At 37.5% G+C, this 20,525-nt stretch overlaps 1 protein-coding gene across 1 annotated transcript; it reads right to left on the bottom strand.

Annotated features, from left to right (window-relative positions):
* Window positions 1-299: 299 nt before the first annotated feature.
* LOC137085046 (TPA-induced transmembrane protein) lies at window positions 300-20,327 on the bottom strand. Its single transcript, XM_067451602.1, has 8 exons — window positions 19,905-20,327; window positions 11,182-11,256; window positions 10,572-10,649; window positions 10,337-10,472; window positions 8,122-8,267; window positions 1,505-1,575; window positions 1,145-1,305; window positions 300-982 (listed from the first exon to the last, which is right to left on the bottom strand). Exons 1-8 carry the CDS (start codon window positions 19,983-19,985, stop codon window positions 975-977), a joined length of 756 nt encoding a protein of 251 aa, XP_067307703.1. The 5' UTR covers window positions 19,986-20,327; the 3' UTR covers window positions 300-974.
* Between the last annotated feature and the right edge of the window lie 198 nt (window positions 20,328-20,525).

Here is a 20,525-nt window from a genome sequence, read left to right as displayed (position 1 = left end):
AATAACTTTGCAACTGTGCAACTTTGGGTCATTCACTACTTCATCATAATTGCGCTTTGTCAATCATCTCATCACATTTAACATCCTCCATAATTAATTGCATGAAATTTCCTACTGTATTTGCATAGAATAATTGTCTTGCAAGTTTTTCGTCATCTGATTTAACCACCAATCCAACTATATATACGTAGCTATGATCAGTCCGATAACGATTGGAGACCTCTTACTAAAACTGTCCCATTATTGCACTGCATAACAAAATAAAAATTGCTCCACAAGGATTAAAAAAATGACCTGTGTTTATTAGGTTTGAATAAAATTACAGTACACACATTTTTACAGAAATTCATCCTGGAGCAACAAGGAAGTTGCCATAATGACTTCCATAATCAGTGTTGAGATTATCATTTTAGACTTAAACTGTGAAATAAGTGTAAACCCCATACCCTTAAACAGGAGCTACATCTATCTATTGTAAAAATATAATAATAAAAATAATAATAAAGCAAAAAAAATACTGTTTTACAAAATTTGTTTCAATTAAGTGTTATGAAATGTTTAAAAAAAATCTAAAAATATTTTTTTATATATGTATATATACAATATGTACAATATATGACCAGTGATTATTAAAGCGTTAGTTCACCCAAAAATTTAAATTCTGTCATTTATTATTCACCCTCATGTCATTCCAAACCTCTAAGACCTTCGTTCATAATAATGTGAGGTCAGAACACTCTCAGATTTCATTAAAAATATCTTAATTTGTGTTCTGAAAATGAACGAAGGTCTTATGGGGTTTGGAACGACATGAGGGCGAAAAATTAACAACAGAAGTTTAATTTCTGGGTGAACTATTATTAACAGATCTGTTAAAGTGTACAAAAGACAATCAAATGAAATAATGTGAGGGAACCAGTGGTTAATCTTCAGACAGTTGATCTTGTAAATCTTGTAGCTTATGTTCTATTTATCTACCCAACTGAAAAACAAAAGAAAATCATAGTTAGATCTACTAATAAAACCAAAACATATTCATTTTGTATTTGGTAGTGCGGTATGATTTACTGCAACAAATAATTTGTCACTATATAATTTCCATACTTCTATTTCTATGAATTGTGTTGACGACATATGTATTCACCTTCCATTCTGAGTGATGTTGGTATGATATAAGGAGGTTCCTGATCATACAAGTGTTGGCGAAGCACATTTTTAACCATCTTTAGGCTCAGAGTGTAGCGTACCAACTCCTCATGTTCTAAAGGCATCATGAACTGTAGCTTAAACTTGGCTGTAGTGTTCCTGTTTTAAAACAAGGGGTTAAACACTCATTTCTGACAACTTTAACATGATATTAAAGTGATAGGCTTGATTGGGCCACACCAAAGACTGTGGTATGCACAAATGATGTGTGGACAAAGTTTAAAAGGCACACTACAGTATGAACAAACAAGTAAACAAAAGGTGTAAAATGTGACAATGGAGTGTGAAATTGACTCACTGGAAAGAGTTTACGGTGACATTGGAGAAGTACCGTTCCAGCGCAGGAGAAGAACTGTAGACTTCTGTTATCTGAGGGAGATACAGACACAGACAGAAAGATTGTGTAATCAAATTAAAGAATCAATTTTAAGCAGTGCAGAGGTTTCTCCATTCTACTCCTGGATGTCTCACTAATCAAACAAATCAGACGTGTTAGATAAATGAGATCCCAAATATGCAATGCTCTGCCTCTCAGGAAAAGCACTGGGGGGAACACACTGCCAAAGTGAAAGTAGAAATGCAAGTTGTGGCTTATACACTGTCGGATGGTCAGATGAATTTCTGGCATGGCAGAAATGTTGGTCGCCCCTCATGAGGGGGAAAATCGCACAGTTGAAGCAGAGCTACGAACCAACTGTCCTAAACTCAGTGTCTTTTCCAATCCCTGCAGCTGCGTGAAAAAACTAACAGAAGAACAGACTATTTCATCTTTAATGCAGTAAGAAAGAAAACAAAAAGAAGGACCTCTTTAAGTTCTGTAGCTTTCAAACTAGCTTTTTCAACGAACTGTTGGCTGTTGCTTACCCTCCAGTTGGTGTTGCAAAATAGATAAACCATATTACACACATCTTCCAAACCAACTGCGTGTACATATAAATTACACCGGTTGCCTCTTATTAGTTTACTTGATAATTAATTTACACTGTTACACATGCTTTTTCACTTTCACTTTATTAAGGCATTTATTCAGTATTTACTTAATTTTAGGACTGGTCGATCCTCAACCCAAATTAAGGCCCTTACTGATGCTGACTGCAGCCCAATAACCATAAGACGTCATCTGCTAGAGAAGGGCTTCAAGAACAAAAAACATCTTCAAAGGCCACGTCTCCTCCCACGACACAAACTTGCCTGTTTAGAGTTTGCAAGGGAGCACCAAACATGGGACATTGAAAAGTGGAAGAAAGTTTTATTCTCTGACGAGAGAAAATTTAACCTGGACGGTCATGATGGCTTCCAACATTACTGGCATGACAAGGAGATCCCACCTGAGATGTTTTCTACGCGGCACAGTGGAGGAGGCTCCATCATGACCTGGGGTGCTTTTTCCTTCAATGGGAAAATGCAGCTTCAGGTTGTGCAGGGGCGTCAAACGGCGACTGGCTATGTGGATCTGTTGCAGCGGGCATCCCTCTTGACCGAGGGCCCCCGTCTGTACGGTAATGACTGGGTCTTCAACAGGGCAACGCTGCAATTCACAAAGCCCGCCTGACGAAGGACTTCTTCCAGGAGAATAACGTTGCTCTTTTGGACCATCCTGTGTGTTCCCCTGATCTAAATCCCATTGAGAACATTTGAGGATGGATGGCAAGGGAAGTTTACAAAAATGGGCGTCAGTTCCAGACCGTGGATGCCCTATGTGAAGACATCTTCACCACATGGAGCGACGTTCCCACCAGCCTCCTGGAAACAGTCACATCAAGCACGCCGAAACGATTTTTTGAAGTGATCAACAAGAACGGTGTGGCTACTCACTACTGAGTCCTTTTTTGACACTTTTAGTACTGTTGTGCGTTTATTTTTGGGCTATGGTCTTAAACTTTTGATCAGCTGATGAACGGCCTGTTTGAGTTTAAATGCAGTTTTCAATAAATTGCCTACTCTCTATTTTTTGTCTCTTGCTCCTGTTTCTTCTTTTGGCATTTTGAAGCAGCACTTACAACCCGGTTATGATCCACAAGTGCGAAATGTGTAAAACTTGCAATGAATCCCCTGATCTTAAGATTTTGTTCAGGACTGTATATGTTTATGCCTATGATATCCATCTCCTGATTTTCCTTTGGATTTACAGATAACATTATCATTTTGTGTTGACTTTTGGGGTAAAGTATATTGCATCGTTATACTGTAATTGACAACTCATCAATTAAATATTTACCATATTATGTCAATCTCTGGATAACTGTATAAACACTGACAAAAACTACACAAGTTTTAGGGCTGGATGAAATGACGATATATATATATATATATATATATATATATATATATATATATATATATATATATATATATATATAGCATTGATATAAGTGATACGTGATAACCTGGATTTAGACCTACCTACAGTATATTGTATTTATATAAAGCGTTCACAGGCAAAGTTGCTTTATGTAATTCCCCGGGGTCAAAATCAGCCTCATATAAATGTGTTCCCCTATTAAATCCAGTAACGCAGCAGCTCTTCAGGCACTCAGTCCGGCTGGCAGGAAAGTCTATGCTTAAAAATATTAATAATAAAAGAAAGCCTTCCCCCAATAATAATAGCTAATAATAATAAAAATAATAATAATTGCATATTTCACACGTATAGTGCAAGCAGATAAGTTAGAGCTCGAGGACCAGGCCATATGATGTGAGTACATAAATCATGAGCTTTGGCTTTACATTGCCTGCGAGATCTACTTGTACACTGCGTGTTGGTGACCTTGCTGCAATCGCACAGTGCATGCCGGCCTTAAGTTTTTTAGTTTCTTTTAAAGAGTACTTATTTATTTTTGAAGACCAGTTTTCATGATTGAAACATTTTTCACATATTTGACATTGATGCAGCACCTCTCATCTAGTAACACTCTTTAGTTCCAGTCTCTATCAATCCCCTCATTCCAAAAAGTCAATGTGCTCTGACTGGTTGGCTGGATCCGTGTGTTCAACCGCTTCAAGCATGTTTGGGAAATGTCTCGCCCCATTCCATAAACATGAGTTTCAAACAAGCGGCAACCTCCCCCAGTTTCTCTTGAAGCCAATATGTAGAGACAGCCCTCGCTGCAGCCTGTAGCACGATGACGTAGCTGGATCAGATCCAATACGTACTGGATGGTGGATCTTTATGGCGACATCATTCATATCAATCTCTGGGTTAATTTATAATGCATATGCGCTAGTCTTAATGTATGATCATTATTGTATATAGATGATGTTCTAAACTGTGTAGTTGTAGTACTGATAAATAGTATTAAGTAATTAATTGATGAATAAATACTCTTTTCATAAATGTGATGCTTAAATTATCCTAGTTTCGCTGTACATGCATGCAAAACAGTTAAAATTGTAATATATTCTGATCATACTTGCTGTTGAGTGGAAGGAAACATGAGTCAAGTAGCCTAATTGTCTCTGTAATTTTAATCCTCATGGTACAATGCAACACTATCTGTAAAAGAACTTTAAAATACCAGTAGCTTACACATTCAAGGAAAAATGCAAAACGTGTCCTGATGGCGTGAGCATGTTATTAATCATTATTTTTGCGCGAGCGGTTTGAGTATTTATCTATCCAGTAAAACTCTCTTGTGCATTCAATGATGTCCCCAAAACTCTACTGCGCATGCGTACATGACGTCATAGAAATGTGAATGAAACCACCGCGCATGCATGGAAACCACCGCGCATCCATTACGTGTTGGATCTGATCCAGTACGTCAATGTGCTACAGGCTGCAGCGAGGACTTCTTGAATATGTAAGTAACTTGGTCTGAAATTCATCGACTGGCCACTAGAGAAAGGCTCCAGAAGGGAGCAGAATCTCATTGAGCCCCATGTTAAAATTCCTAAATTTACAGCAGAAAAAAACATGTTTATAACCTGGTACATACTGTCTTTTGGTCTATTTGTCTAATTTTGCCCGTCATGACAACTGTGAGGGGGTTATTTATTTTTTAAATTCATTTGTTTATATTATATAAAGCCCTACATTTCTGCATAATTAAGGGTGTGGCCTCTTTGAGTGACAGGTGGATAGCCAGTTGTCTGCTGTCTGTTAGTCATAACATCACCTCAGCTCCGCCCACTTCCCGCCTCTTTGCCCATTTTCAGTTATCTGGGTGTGACACTCGATGATGCAGCCAAGAGTGCAACGGCCAGCTCGTCACAACTTTACGCTTCACAACTGCTCTTCAGACATCACAGACACTCCGTCTATTTTTTTATTTTTTTTTATAGACTATGGTTTCAACACACAACTCAATTAGGCCTTTAAATAAGGAATAATGAGACCTGGTTGTTACCAGAGGAAACTCAAGACTACAACAGAGGAGTTTCAGAAACAGTGCGCCCTGATAATAACTCTCTTTGGAATGGCTGTGTTTCAAAAGCCCCTTTAAAGGGTTAGTTCATTTTTTTTAAATTACATTGTTTTTCACTTATTCTTAAGTTGTTCTGAACCTCTTTTTTTTGTGGAACACAAAAAACAATTTTTATCTTTTCTTGAAATCTGTGCTAGCTCTTCTTGGTGAATCAGTTAGAAACTGAGAATTTAATCAAGAAGTAGCGACGATGTTCCTTTTGTGAAAGCATTGCTCATGTTCATAGTTCTTGAAACAAATTCTTTTTCACAGAAGAAAAAAGTCATAGAGGTTCGGAATGACATGAAGCTGAGTAAATGACTCTGTGGATGACAGTATTTTAGCCTCTATGTGAACTATAAATCACAATGACTCAAGGTGTTTCTGAGGGGGGTTTTAGTGCAACACATTGTAATAGTCTTAGTCATCAGACATTTTTTCATGTCTGTTTAAAAAAAAAAATGAAACTGCTGCTTTTCAAAGTTGCTGCTGTACTGCATAATAGTTGTTCGTTTAATTTTTTTTAAAATCTTTTTTTGTTGTTGTTCATGAAATCAACAGAAACCAGACTATAAATGAGCCAGAGTCAGCCATTTGGTATAATTACCATTCATTACCATTCTTAAAAACGCCACATAAAATTTAAATAAAACAAATTATCACATTAATGAAATAATGCATACACTGAAAAAAAATATTTAACTGCTTGTTCAAATAGCTTAATTAAAATGAGCTAAAGCAACACAATTGCTATAAATTTTGTCCAAACTTAATTTGATTGTGTTCAATGCACTTAAATATAAGTCAAAATGAAGTCATACTTAATACGTTTGTGTTGTGTTACACGAATGGCTTGTGTAGCATTAACTGAAACTGGGCGGCACTTGTTAGTTCCCAGCATGTTTTGCATAAGGCCAAATCAAGAAAGACTAAATGTTGTTATTATATATAAAAGTGTTATTTTATGTATTTTTGAGCAAAATGAGAAAGGAGGAGACTTGATCCTGTTTAATAGAGATTCATATTCAATTATGTTGGAATCATTAGAACAATTTAAATTACAGTGAGTTACCATTGTGGAGGAGAGTGGAGCATTTGCTTAGGCTGTGGACTAATGCAATTAATGTCATTACAGCTTTTATGAAGGAGCTTTTAATGTGTAGCATTTAAGATGCTAATGTGTACTATTGCTAGCTAAAAGTTTGTCATATAGCTAGTGCAGTATATAATTCAGTTGTGTAACATTAACGCAGCACTAGGTAACTTTTTAAACTTCATAATATATTTCCAAGACTCTTGTGATGATAAATCGACTTACAATAGGTTGAATGACACGTCTGCCATAGCCTGATGGGGTCTGTATCGTTTTTAAAACAAAAAGAGCCACAAAATTCGACTGCTTTACGGCATATACGTCACTTCCACCAACACCCACACTTCCTTACATTAGGATGTGCGAGCCCAGCTTTGTTCGTCGGATAATATAGTCATGTCCGAAGCAGCACAGACACATAAGAAAGAAAAGGTTTTGTTGGAGGAAAGCAATAAGAGGAAACGAAAAAGTGATGGGATTAAAGGCAGGACGAGGATCAACATTGGACCAGCGTTTGCTCGTCGGCGTGAGCTGAAGGAGGCGTGCCCGAGACTACTATAATGATGCTGGCTTGTAAACGTGAGCATCGTGATTATTTGGCGTTTGAAAAAAATAAAACCCAAGAAATTATATTCATATGACATGCTGAAACAAATGCCAGTGACTGTACCTGGAATGAAGACATTTCACACGCGCCGCCAGAAGAACACCTGCATGTGAACTCCTCCTGCAGTGTTCAGGGGAACTGTTGCTGCTGCACCAACCCGCGGCGCCACTTTTATGAAGTTATTTGGCCCGCACCGCACCACTGTATATATTTTTACAACCCGCCCCGCACCCGCGACCATTAAATAGACATACGAAGTCCATGGGTTATGAGACGAACCGCGCATTACTAGTTCAGGGCTATCAGGGTTGTCATCTCAACAAATGCACGCGCGATGGCATCCCCTGTTGTAGGATGACAGCTTACGACAGTAGTTGAGGACATTATTTTTTCCCAACTGTAGGGGGACCCCGAGAGCAAAAGTTACCAAGTGCTGCTTTAAAATATATGAAATGTAAGAGGGTGAATGAATATATTAATTAATGTCTGAATCATGAAAGGGAGCCCTATAAAATTAACTTTGAAACTACCTAATTTGGTCACTTAAAATTTATTAATTTCATGATGTTGCAGTTACATGAACAAATTATGTTTGTTTAACTTATTTGATTCACGTGGGACCGATGTACACAATTAAATCATGTAAAACCAACGCACTGATATATCTTTAAATCCATAAATTGATTTCAACAATCATACAAATCTCTCACATCTTCCAACAAGTGGAGTTAGGTGTTTTTGACATAATGTAAAGGGGTTTCTCAAGCATACTTCGGAGGCATAAAGTCAAGTAATGGTCATATCATTATTACCTGCTGTTCCAGCTGCTCTAACAGAGCCTCTCGGTCCAGAGGAAATAAAGTGAAACTGCTGTTGTCCAGAGTAAAATTTCCATTGAAGAAGCGCTCCACCACAAATGATGATTTTTCATAATTTTCATCCCCATCGTCGTCACTAACTTTAAAACACAGAGGGTTACAATAAAAACAACAATCAAAGACACTCAGAATCAGATTGTTATACAGGCATTACTTATCCAATTCAATTTATAACACATCAAGACATGGTCATGATGAAGTTTATGCTGGTAAAACAGTACAATATGCTTATTATTATTATTATTAAAGATGATTTATTTAATGGTTCCATCATCTTAGAATCAGCTGACATATTGAGAATGTATAGAGGAAGCCTTCTCTGACATCATAAGTTTAAACATCAGTTTAAAGTCAGATGTTCAAGCCAGATCCGACTGGCGTCAGCTAAGTACAGGAAGGTGAGGCTACAATGAGTAAATATGCTCTAATGTACTTGAAGCAGGAGAACATTACAAATCTGTCATGACCTGCCGTAAGGCGGAAATGACGTAAGGATCAATGACATAACACTATTATTAGTTTCAGATGATCTGGTAAACCATGTGGTCATGTGGTGCGACTAACATGCAGAAAAACAGGTAGAGAGGAACACTGCAGTCCTTATGACTTGAGCTGCTTTTAAAAACTTAGGCAGCTGTCTTATCAGGCAACGACTTTGGCAGCATTTGTGCATAAAGCAATCTCACAAGACTTTTGTGGCAGTGCAACAGTTTAATGATCTACAGCAAAATAGAGAGGCTTTGGTGATAACTAAACACATTTAATCACTAAAGTAATAAGTTCTCTTTAGAAATTAAGTGGAAAACATTGGTCAAAAATTTACCTTTACACATAAACTGACCAACAAACATAACTTTCAGAGGCCATATTTGCTTTTTAGCTCAACTGTCACAGAATAGAGGGCAAAGGATTGTGGGATATCAAAGGCAGTGAAGGATGCATCTATGCTGCCTTTAAAAATCCATCAGATGAAGGTATCTCATGAGACAGGAATTGAAGCTAACATTGGATTTGAACGTGCCTTAATGCCTTCCTGCCTTGGAATTCAGCCTCTGAGGTGGCATTTTTCAGATTTCGGACACAGCCTGTTTGTCAAGGTCAGTAAGTTGTGCATTACATCACAATTTGACTTTTTTATGACAAGGCTATTTTATTTAAAGTTGTACAATGTCATGTGGTATAACTCTTTAAAAAAATAAAAAAACATTTCATGTTTAAAATTAAAGTTTAAAAAAACTACTTGGATCTGATCACGTCCTCGAATTGTAATTATGCATTTCTATGGCAACACCATCAACGCCTAAACCTAGGGCCAAAACGAATTTGCTGCGGTCAGATGGTACAGTGGTGATGTGGAAATTCGGAGCTCTCTGAAAATTCTCAATTTACAAGTTGTAATTACGAGTATGTGAATGTGAACACAACATTGCGGTAACACACCTTAAGAAGTGTTCACAATGTCTTCAAGGTTTAAGGTAAATTACCTTTTCCTTGATGTTTTTTTCTTACGTTTAGAGTCTACATGTAAACTTTCAGTTTCCGTTTTTTTTTTTTTTTTTTTTTTACTAGGTGGCTAAAATCTGCTAACTGCAGATTAAATGCTTCACGCAAAAGATCACGCAATGTTCATGGCCTAGAAAAATTGACGTCTTCACCCTTTATTCAAATATTCAAATTAAAAGTTGGTTAATTTGTGTTTGGAGTCTTTTGTTTAATATGTGATAACACGATGAAACATGCCAACTTTTGACCAGGCCATCAAAATTTGGCAAATTATGAACACATGCAAAAACAAGAGAGAACCAATGAAATACTAATAACTGATTATGCTGTCAATGTATGCTTTCCTGTGAGCTTTTTTTTATGCATTTTTGTATAGCAAATAAAAGTAGTTGTAGTTTGCCTTTTTGCCAAATTATTTTGCCAAATAAATACCTTACCCACACTGAGTGCTATGTTCTTCCCTCCTATTTAACATCTAGGATTACTGTATATTACTCATATTTTGATGGTTTAATCAAACTAGTAGGCTCATTAAAAGCAAATCTCCACTATGACCATCAATGTTGGCCAACGCTGCATAACAAATTGCACTAGTGACATCAATAACATTAATAATAGACAATAAAAATGAATGAAGAATCTGTACCTAGACACACGATGATTGAGATCCCAATAACCAGAGTGATGACGAAGAAGATGAGAAATATCACCATCCATAGTCTGAGTTTCCACACCACCACCTCATTCAGGTCTGCCTTCAGGCTCTGCAGCTCCCTTCGCCACTGCAATCACAAGGTGTCCTTACTGTATCTCAGTGTTGTTCAAAGGTATGAAGCTTTATTTATCAATGACCCCACACACCATATAGTATTCAGATTTACCTTTGAGGTTTCAGTTGGAGAGTCAATATCGCGATCAACGCCATCCACTGTGTGCTGTTCCCTATTGTGTGCTGCAACCTGAAAACACAGACAGGTCAAAGTAAACTAAAGGATCAGTTTGCGGTTTCTTTTCTGCATGAGGTACAAAAGTGTACGGGCATATCAAGTGAAGCCAACTTGAATAATGAGTGAAAATACTGCATATTGTATCTATATTAGTGGCACACTTTTTGCATTTGTCAACAAGGTATGCATTTTTATTATTTGAGTCATTGCATATCACATTTCATTGTGAGACAAAGTGGTAGGACTAGCTTATGTGGTTGAATGAAAGAAACTAGCAAAGCAAAACCATTTTGACATACATTGCAAATATTTTATGATGTCAAAATGGCTTTGTTTTGGCACATCTTAGTTTCATTGATTTTAAACAGGAGAGAATGGCACTAGCAACGGCATCCTGGATTCAACTCCTGGAGGATGCAGGAACTGATCAAATGTATACCCAGTTAAATGCAATGCAAGTCATTTAGGATAAAAGCATCTGCCGAAGTAAATACAGATCATTTATTTCTTCACCAATCAAAAGTTATGTTTAAGAGGCATTTACCTGTGGTTCTTGTAGAAGATGAGAAACTTCATCTGTCCCTAATCCGGGTTGGTAAACTCCATTTCCTGGAATCACCTGGTGAACATTTGCACAGCAGTGCATCACAATTTACAAAATAATATACAAATATATTAAGAGAAAAACACTGCTCTGAACAGTTGCCGTATTTTAAAGTATAGCTTTAGAAAACAGCCACTAACTGGACATAAAAGAGTCCATTGGAGCAACTCAAAGTAATAACAGCACATAATGTACAAACTGCATAAACATTTAAAAAGTAATGTAGTAATTTTCTCAAACCGTGGTAAAATACTGAGCTCATAATGTAATAATTTTTACATCATGAGAAATGTATTACATTATAAACTGACATATTGTTATAGCTTTTAAAACACAAATTTAAAATGTCATTAATTTTTTTTAAATCATCCTAGTCATGAAGGCAAGACACAAAAGGTCATTGCAAAAGAGGCTGGCTGTTCACAGAGCTCTTTCCAAGCACATTAATAGAGCAGCAAAGGAAAGGAAAAGATGTGGTAGAAAAAAAGTGTACAAGGAATAGGATAACACACCCTGGAGAGGATTGTGAAACAAAACCCATTCAAAAATGGGGGGGAGATTCACAAAGAGTGGGCTGCAGCTGGAGTCAGTGCTTCAAGAACCACTACGCACAGACGTATGCAAGACATGGGTGTCAGCTGTCACATTCCTTGAGTCAAGCCACTCTTGAACAACAGACAGCGTCAGAAGCATCTCATCTGGACTAAAGACAAAAAGGACTGGACTGCTGCTGAGTAGTCCAAAGTTATGCTCTCTGATGAAAGTAATTTTTGCCTTTTTTTGGAAATCAGGGAAATCAGAGGAAGAGAGGAGAGACACACAATCCACGTTGCTTGAGGTCCAGTGTAAAGCTTCCACAGTCAGTGATGGTTTGGGATGTCATGGCATCTGCTGGTGTTGGCCCACTGTGTTTTCTGAGGTCCAAGGTCAACGCAGACGTATACCAGGAAGTTTTAGAGCATTTCATACTTGCTGCTCCTGGCCAACATTATGGGGATGCAGATTTCGTTTTCCAACAGGACTTGGCACCTGCACACAGGGCCAAAGCAACCAGTAACTGGTTTAAGGACCATGGTATCCCTGTTCTTAATTGGCCAGCAAACTCGTCTGACCTAAATCATGAAGAGGAAGATGTGACACGCCAGACCCAACAATGCAGAAGAGCTGAAGGCCACTACCAGAGTAACCTGTGCTCTCATAACACCTGAGCAGTGCCACAGACTGATTGACTCCATGCCACGCCACATTGCTGCAGTAATTCAGGCAAACGGAGCCACAACTAAGTATTGAGTGCTGTGCATGCTCATACTTTTCATGTTCACACTTTTCAGTTGACCAAGATCTCTAAAAACCCTTTCTTTGTATTGGTCTTAAGTAATATTCTAATTTTCTGAGATACTGGGATTTTCCTTAGTTGTCAGTTATAATCAACAAAATTGAAAGAAATAAACATTTGAAATATATCAGTCTGTGTGTAATGAATGAATATAATTTACCAATTTCACTTTTTGAATGGAATTAGTGAAATAAATCAACTTTTTATTGATATTCTAATTATATGACCAGCGTCTGTAATTTGTTGTTTGCCTAAATAATGTGGATAAAATGCGGATTTTTAAATAAATTAAAAAATCAAATATCAAACTGTTTTGGTTATACAAAATGTCAATAATTATTGATACTGAACAATATAAAAAAAAATTAACTAGTATATCACCCAGCCCTAGTTAAAAAGTGTTGATTCTGGTATTGATTTAAATGACATTAACACTTGCAGTGTAACTCAGAGTTCTGAGTCAATGTTATTACAGCGAGTTAACATAATTGACACTGGTGATGAGTGGATCCTATTTCCGGTCCTTCCTTGCAGAGTATTTCCATTTTGATTAATGGTGGGTGACCACGGAGAGCGGACAGTGTTTAAACAGGTATGAAATACTCTTTAACCACTTAATTATATACATTTTCATATGTATTTACATTTCTCAGCATTTGTAAGTTCGACGTAGGCGGATTATTTCCAGAATGACCAGCACAATCTACCAGTTAGCATCTGGTTTAAGACATGCTTTTTAAATGGCACAAACACAATGAGCAAACCTTTCTAAATCACCTTGCTTGAGTCATTTAAATACTCTCCTCCCATTGTGGAAAACTCCTACAAATGCATTATGCAATAAATTGCAATAATAACTTCGTCCACTCCTTTTGAGTGCTAATTTATCATTGCGTGTCTTAAAATCCTGACAGTAGTTTTTTTAACACCAAAAGAGGGTTTGTGCTGGCACAAGCTGTTAGTAAATCTGGCCCTTGATCACTTTATATGATGAATAAATTGAATTTAAATGTTTATCAATGCAAACATCAGAAACGGTAAATAGAAACTCAAGCATGAGAACAAGTGAGCTTCGTTCTTGTGTTATGCAGCATTGTTTGAGCTTCCTCAAGAATTGTTTGTGTGCTGATCACTGTTTGTGAAGCCTAAATTCCACCTGTTTATCATATAAAATGACCGTGTCTCATCAGAAAATTTGAATTAAATGGTCAATAATTCATAGATTCCTTTTCCAATCACTTTGTGAACTTTTTGAAGCATCAAAGTGGTAGATGCTTGAACTCAATGGATGGACAAGAATCCCTCAATTTTCACTAAAGTATATTCACTTGTGTTTTAAAGATGAACAAAAAAGTATTGCGGGTGTGGAACCACATGAGGGTGAGTAAATGATGACATTTTCATTTTGGGTGAACAAACCCTTTATAGCACAGTTCATCATCAAAAGTTACTAGCACTGGGTTTTATGCACTCTAAAACACGTTGGTCGCCCAGAGAAAAGGTATTGCATTTTTTAGAGTATCATGTATTTAAAGTGGAGAGGTATTGTAAGTTGGAGCCCGATCTCACGAAAATGCATATAAACAGTACGAGTGTGCAATCTCGTGGAATGTATACCCCAAAATGAGTTTTGGCGTGCATGTGGTACGCAGTTCAATGCAGATAACATTTAATGACAAATCAGGGATTTTATGAACACTATATTAGTGTGGAAATATTTTGGTATTGACACACATGTAGTTTCAACACTAACTTGGTGTATGAGAATGGGAAAAAACACTTAATGGTGAACACCTAGTGTTATTTTTAACTATGCAAGTGTAAAAAAAAAAAAATATTTTCCAGGCCCCGTTTAAAGTGTTAGGTTAACTCTGTAGTGTTAACCCATATAAAGTGTTACTTTTCACACTGTGCTTGTTAAAGGGTTAAACATTTTAATTCTAGCATTAAGACCCCACCCTCATGTCGTTCCAACCCTATAAGACCTTTGTTCATCTTCAGAACACAAATAAAGATATTTTTGTTGAAATCCGATGGCTCAAAAAGGCCTCCATTGACAGCAATGACATTTCGTTTCTCAAGACCCATAAAAAGTACTAAAGTATGACTTGATGGCAGATTTTCAGATGATTTAGATCGCGTGTCAAACTGTCAAACTGCTGAAATCACGTGACATTGGCGATCCGAATCATGAATCAATACGCTGATTCATAACCGTTCAAATCTTTATTTGAGAATTGAAAACAAACCCGGAAGAGAAGACAATGCTGAATAAAGTTGTAGTTTTTGTTATTTTTGGACCAAAATGTATTTTCGATGCTTCAAGAGATTCTAGTTAACCGACTGATGTCACATATGGACTACTTTGATGATGTTTTTATTCCCTTTCTGGACATGGACAGTATAGTGTGCATACACTTAGATACGCTCTCAGACTAAATATAAAATATCTTAAACTGTGTTCTGAAGATGAACGGAGGTCTTACGGATGTGGAACGACATTAGGGTGAGTCATTAATGACATCAATTTCATTTTGGGGTGAACTAACCCTTTAAATATGTCTTTACTACCTTTCTGGGCCTTGAAAGTGGTAATTAAATAGCTGTCTATGGAGTGGTCCGAAGATGATCGAAGGTCTTACGGGTTTGGAATGACATGAGGGTGAGTAATTAATGACTGAATTTAATCTAATCCTTTAAATTAAATTTGCTGTACCCCATGGGAAGGACCAGCCCGCTCTCCCGGAAGCTCCATGGCTTGCGGTGTGGTTGAGCAGTGAGGGGCCCAAGGATGGTTGACTCACTGTCATTCTCAGGTCACCACTGTGAGTTCCCCAGAAGGCGCACTAGATCGGGGAGGGACTCCACCGCATCTGAAGCTCTCGAGTCTAGACCGCAACATTGCAATGGTCATGTCCCCATTCATGTACCATCCCTGAATGCCACCTCAGCGTGCCTAATGCCCAAGCACGAGAGACAGCAAACGTGACCGTCAACCAGGGGCAGAAAGTAACAGAAAGTCTTGAAAAAGATGCAGGGAGATGCCCTTTCTGGTGCTGAAGCAAACAGGGAGATGATCGTGGCTATATAAAAAAGTGCAAGTTGAAGACACAACTCTGTCAAAAAAGTCTGCAGAACAGCATGCAGACCCAACCTCAGAAAGCTGTGAAACCAGCTGTGGGTATATTGCCTCAGTTCTCGTGTGACTGCGACCATCACTGTCCACACTGTCTCACCCGCACCACTTGAAGAGGTGTCCTATGAGGAGCAGACTCATAGACACAATGGCAGCCTTTGTTAGCAACAGCAATTGTTTGGCTCCTAAGCAGAAAGCAAAGAAAGCAAAAAAACTGTCTGGAATGTGTGAACCGCATGCCAGTGTCCATTGGCTTGTTTAGATTACACTCGAAGATTGTTCTCTTAAATCCATGCCCAATTCGTCGAAGGTGACCGATTCTGTGATGTCCCAGTCTATGCGTGTGTTTTTAGGTGCCGTATGGAGGAGGCGTGACCAACGCACAATATGTGTTGGACGCAGAAATAACCGTGGCTGTTGTGTGAGCGTCGTTTGGGCGTCTCCGGCATGGTGTTCCACGGCCTGTGCCATGCTGAGTGTCCTGCCCGGCCCTGATACATTGCTTTACTTACGTTATAGTTATGTTTGTTTTTCTTTGCTTTAAAATAAATGTTTTAAGAACTCAAGCATCTGGTCTCCTTTTTGTTGCATTTTGAGAGCTGGCTGTAACAGACTGGAAGGGAACTAAATCTGGAAGTCTTAAACTACCTGAGAAATGCAATATTTACTATTATTATTATTATTATTATTATTATTATTATTATTATTATTATATTGTTATTAAAGGGACATACCGACTTTTGGGGACTTTATCTTATTCCCCGTGTCCCCCAGAGTTAGATAAGTCCACACATACCATTCTCATCTCCGTGCGTGTCATAACACTGTCTGACACACACACCGCTTGCCTAGCTTAGCACAAAGACTGGAGGTAAACGGCTCCATCTATCCTACTGCTCAATAAGAGACAAAATAACACCAACATTTTCCTATTTACAAAATATTTCTTTGATACCGGAAACATGGAGTATGATTGCAAAGCAAGTCCACACGACTAGACACATCCCCTGAATGCTTACATGTTTCCTTCGGCATGTTAAACACTGTTACAAGCACGTAGCCATCGGGAGAGTAAAAGGATTCGTTCACTTTAAAATGAAAATTCCTCCATGATTTACTCACCCTCAAGCCATCCTAGGTGTGTATGACTTTCTTCTTTCCAATGAACACAATCTGAGTTATATGAATAAATATCCTGATGCTTCCAAGCTTTATAATGGCAGTGACGGGGTCCATTGAAGCTCAAAAAAGTGGATCCATCCCTCATAAACGTACTCCACACGGCTCCAGGGGCTAATAAAGCGAAGTGATGAGGTTGTGTAAGAAAAAAGCAATATTTAAAACTTTATAAAGTGAAATATCTCGCCACCAGACCAACTTCTGTATTCAACTTCTCCCGTTATAAAGCTTGGAAGCATCAGGATATTTAATAATATCATTTCAAAAGAAGAAAGTCATATAGACCCAGGATGGCATGAGAGTATCTTTAAATGAACACGTTGACTTTTTGGGACTTTAGCTTATTCCCCGAATCCCCCAGAGTTAGATAAGCCCATACATACTATTTTCATCTCTGTACGTGCCATAACTCTGTCTGACACACACACCGCTAGCCTAGCTTAGCACAAAGACTGGAGGTAAACGGCTCCATCTATCCTACTGCTCAATAAGAGACAAAATAACGCCAACATTTTCCTATTTACATGCTGTGATGTGTATAGTTATACTGTGTACAAAAACCGACAGAAAATTTAACAGTTGTGGTTTTCTAATCTAGAGCGACATGGCTAGGAACATTCTTTGCTCTCTGCCTCTGGCACTGGGTGCCTTGACTGTGTGCAAGACATCATGAAATCTGAGGATTACCAAAGGATTTTGGGTCGCAATGTAGGGCCAGTGTCCAAAAGCTGGATTTGCGTCCGATATCATGGTTCTTCCAGCGGACAATGACCCCAAACATACTTCAAAAAGCACCCAGAAATGGATGGCAACAAAGCATTGGAGAGTTCTGAAGTGGACAGAAATGAGTCCAGATCTAGATCCCATTTAACAGCTGTGGAGAAATTTTTAAATTGCTGTTGGAAAAAGGCACCCTTCCAATATGAGAGACCTGGAGCAGTTTGCAAAAGAAGAGGTGAGAGCTGGTGTACGAAGCTTACTGATGGTTATAGGAAGAGGAAATTTATAGGAACATTTCAGTATTTTTTTTTTTCCAAAGGGTGTGCTTGTGCAACCAAATATTAATTTAAGGGTGGCAGTAATTTTGTCCGGCCCAGTTTTATGTGAAATTGTGTCAAATTAGCTTTTTTCCCATCTTTTTTGTGTGTTTTCCAATACACACAAAGGAAAAAAAACGTGTATAGCAAAACGTGTAATTGTTTTGCAACACTTCGTGAGAAATACTTTTAAATTTCATTTTAGAAAATGATTACATTACGAACACTTTAATACAATAATATAATGTAATACTTATTAAATTATGTGCAGTTATTACATTATGAGTTGCTACAGTCCATGATAAAGAAAAGGGTACATCTTTTAAAATGAAGGAAACGAAACCTGCCAAGGTTTCTTAGAAATGTATTTTATGTAATCGTATTGGTTTCATATGATTTTGAAATGTATACACTTTTTTAAGAAACAACTCATGTGACCATCATGTAAACATTTCATACACACACACACAATGTTTAAGCTGTGTGGGTAAACTTACAGACAGCCTGTTACAGGAAGATGAGTCAATGTTGCTTCAAACATTTCAAAAACAATGGCACAATCATTTCCCAATTACCTACACCCAACGATCATGTGTGAAAACACCTATACATAAATTGAGAGTGTGTGTCTCTTTTTTATATCCCCCTGAATGCACACAGATACAGATATATATAGATACATGGTGCTGTTAAACGATTTATCGCGATTAATCACATGCAAAATAAAGGTTTGTGTTTACATAATGTATGCGTGTGTGTACTGTGTATAATTATTACATTTAATTTAAATTTTGTCATATCTAAAATACTAATATGCAATATAATTTATTAATTATATAAATTAATATACAGTATATGCATGCAAATATTTCGTAAAAATATATACACATGCATGAGTATGTATTTAAATATACATAATATTTATAAACAGTACATACATATAATATATAATGTAAACTAACTTATTTTGGATGAGACTAACTAAATTATGTTTTTTTGAAAATGTAAAAATGCAGAATGTTACCTGTGATGGGTAGGTTTAGGGGCTGTGTAGGGGGATAACATTTACAGTTTGTATGGTATAAATCCATTACGCCTATGGAAAGTACCCACAATTCACAAAAAAACAACGTGTGTGTGTGTGTGTGTGTGTGTGTGTGTGTGTGTGTGTGTGTGTGTGTGTGTGTGTGTGTGTGTGTGTGTGTGTGTGTGTGTGTGTGTGTATACATATACACATATTGGTGAGCAGAATAGACTTCTTCAAAAACAGTAAAAAGTTTGACACTGTGTGTGTGTGTGTGTGTGTGTGTGTGTGTGTGTGTGTGTGTGTGTGTGTGTGTGTGTGTGCGTTGCTCTAATTTCCTTTATTCAAGTAAGTCATGTATGAATTGCATTTCTAATGTATTTTTATAAAATAAGAAAAAAAAAGTGTCATGTCACTTATGCACATAATATGATTTTTTTTTGGCCACTTGTCATAAATCTGTAAACCAGCCTAAATTGGTTTGATGATGTTAGCTGGTCTCAAACCTGGTCTATAGACTGTTGGTTTTTTAAGTTTTCTGGAGAATCATTGAACTAGCTGAAGGCTGGGAGACAAACAAATATTAACTCTTAGCTCAACTAAAACCTGCTTAAATACTTTTCAGCTGGGGACAAAGTCGGAATACAATGTACATATATAATATGAATATAGTAAGCGTTCAGGTATGGTATGCATTTAAGTAGTAATGTACAACTACAGTAGCCTTTTTGTACAGAATTAATAAGTAAAATTAACGCCTTTTTTTCATTGATCCTTCGATCAAACGAAGATAGCAATGCAAGTCCCGTCAGTTACACTGTAGCTACACGCTGTACTGTAGGCTACTGAACGTGTACGCGCTTGCCCAGACACCGTAAGAAACTAAACTAGTCAATGAACATAACACTAGGCTATATAAGAATTGATAAAAGAAACATTTTGCCACTTTACCTCAATCGTTTGGTTGACGTTATTGTTGTCAGTATCACAGACAACTAATTCCTTCAACTCTATCGCGGCTCTCCCTTCCATACTGTGCACTGTCCAAACACACAACCTGTGATAACACCCGGAACTGAGTGTGTGTAAAGTGGCTTCACCGGGCTTGGGTTGTGGTTAGAAAGCAATGCCGTGTTCACTGCTGTTACATTTAAATAATAAATACGCTGATTCCAGGTTTCTTCTTAAGATGGATGCGGCAGATAGTGATAATACAGGTAAACTCCAAGTGGGTGTCTCGTATTCCAGTTGTGAGGAGTGTGTGGGGGTATTAAAGCGAAACTGGAGAAATACTAGTAGGGATGTTACATACAGGAAGAGTGTAGAGCATGGATTTGCTGAGGTCGTATTGTCTTCCACTGACGACTGTGATTCCTGTTTACATCAACGAAACCAAAAGTTTTGGCATTCAAGTTTTTCTATAGTAAATACAGGTGTGTTCCGGCCCCCTTGTGGACACTAAAAGTGCATTTTGAGCACTTTTTGAAGCACTGAATTCAGCCAGCAAAGAAAATGTAGGCACTTTCTCACCTGAAACCTTAATTTTTGTGATTTGTTTGGTATTTTTCACTT

The sequence above is a fragment of the Pseudorasbora parva genome, chromosome 8 (genome assembly GCF_024679245.1).
Source record: "Pseudorasbora parva isolate DD20220531a chromosome 8, ASM2467924v1, whole genome shotgun sequence".
Classification (NCBI taxonomy): Eukaryota; Metazoa; Chordata; class Actinopteri; order Cypriniformes; family Gobionidae; genus Pseudorasbora; species Pseudorasbora parva.
Note: the sequence above shows the minus strand (reverse complement) of the source record. Positions and strands in the feature narration are given on the sequence as shown.

Coding starts and splice junctions, on each gene's coding strand:
- LOC137085046 (XM_067451602.1), bottom strand. CDS start 19,985: ATGGAAGGGAGAGCCGCGATAGAGTTGAAGGAATTAGTTGTCTGTGAT. Junction 10,473..10,571: donor CTCCAACTGAAACCTCAAAG/GTAAATCTGAAT, acceptor TTGTGATTGCAG/TGGCGAAGGGAGCTGCAGAG. Junction 8,268..10,336: donor CTCAATCATCGTGTGTCTAG/GTACAGATTCTT, acceptor TGTGTTTTAAAG/TTAGTGACGACGATGGGGAT.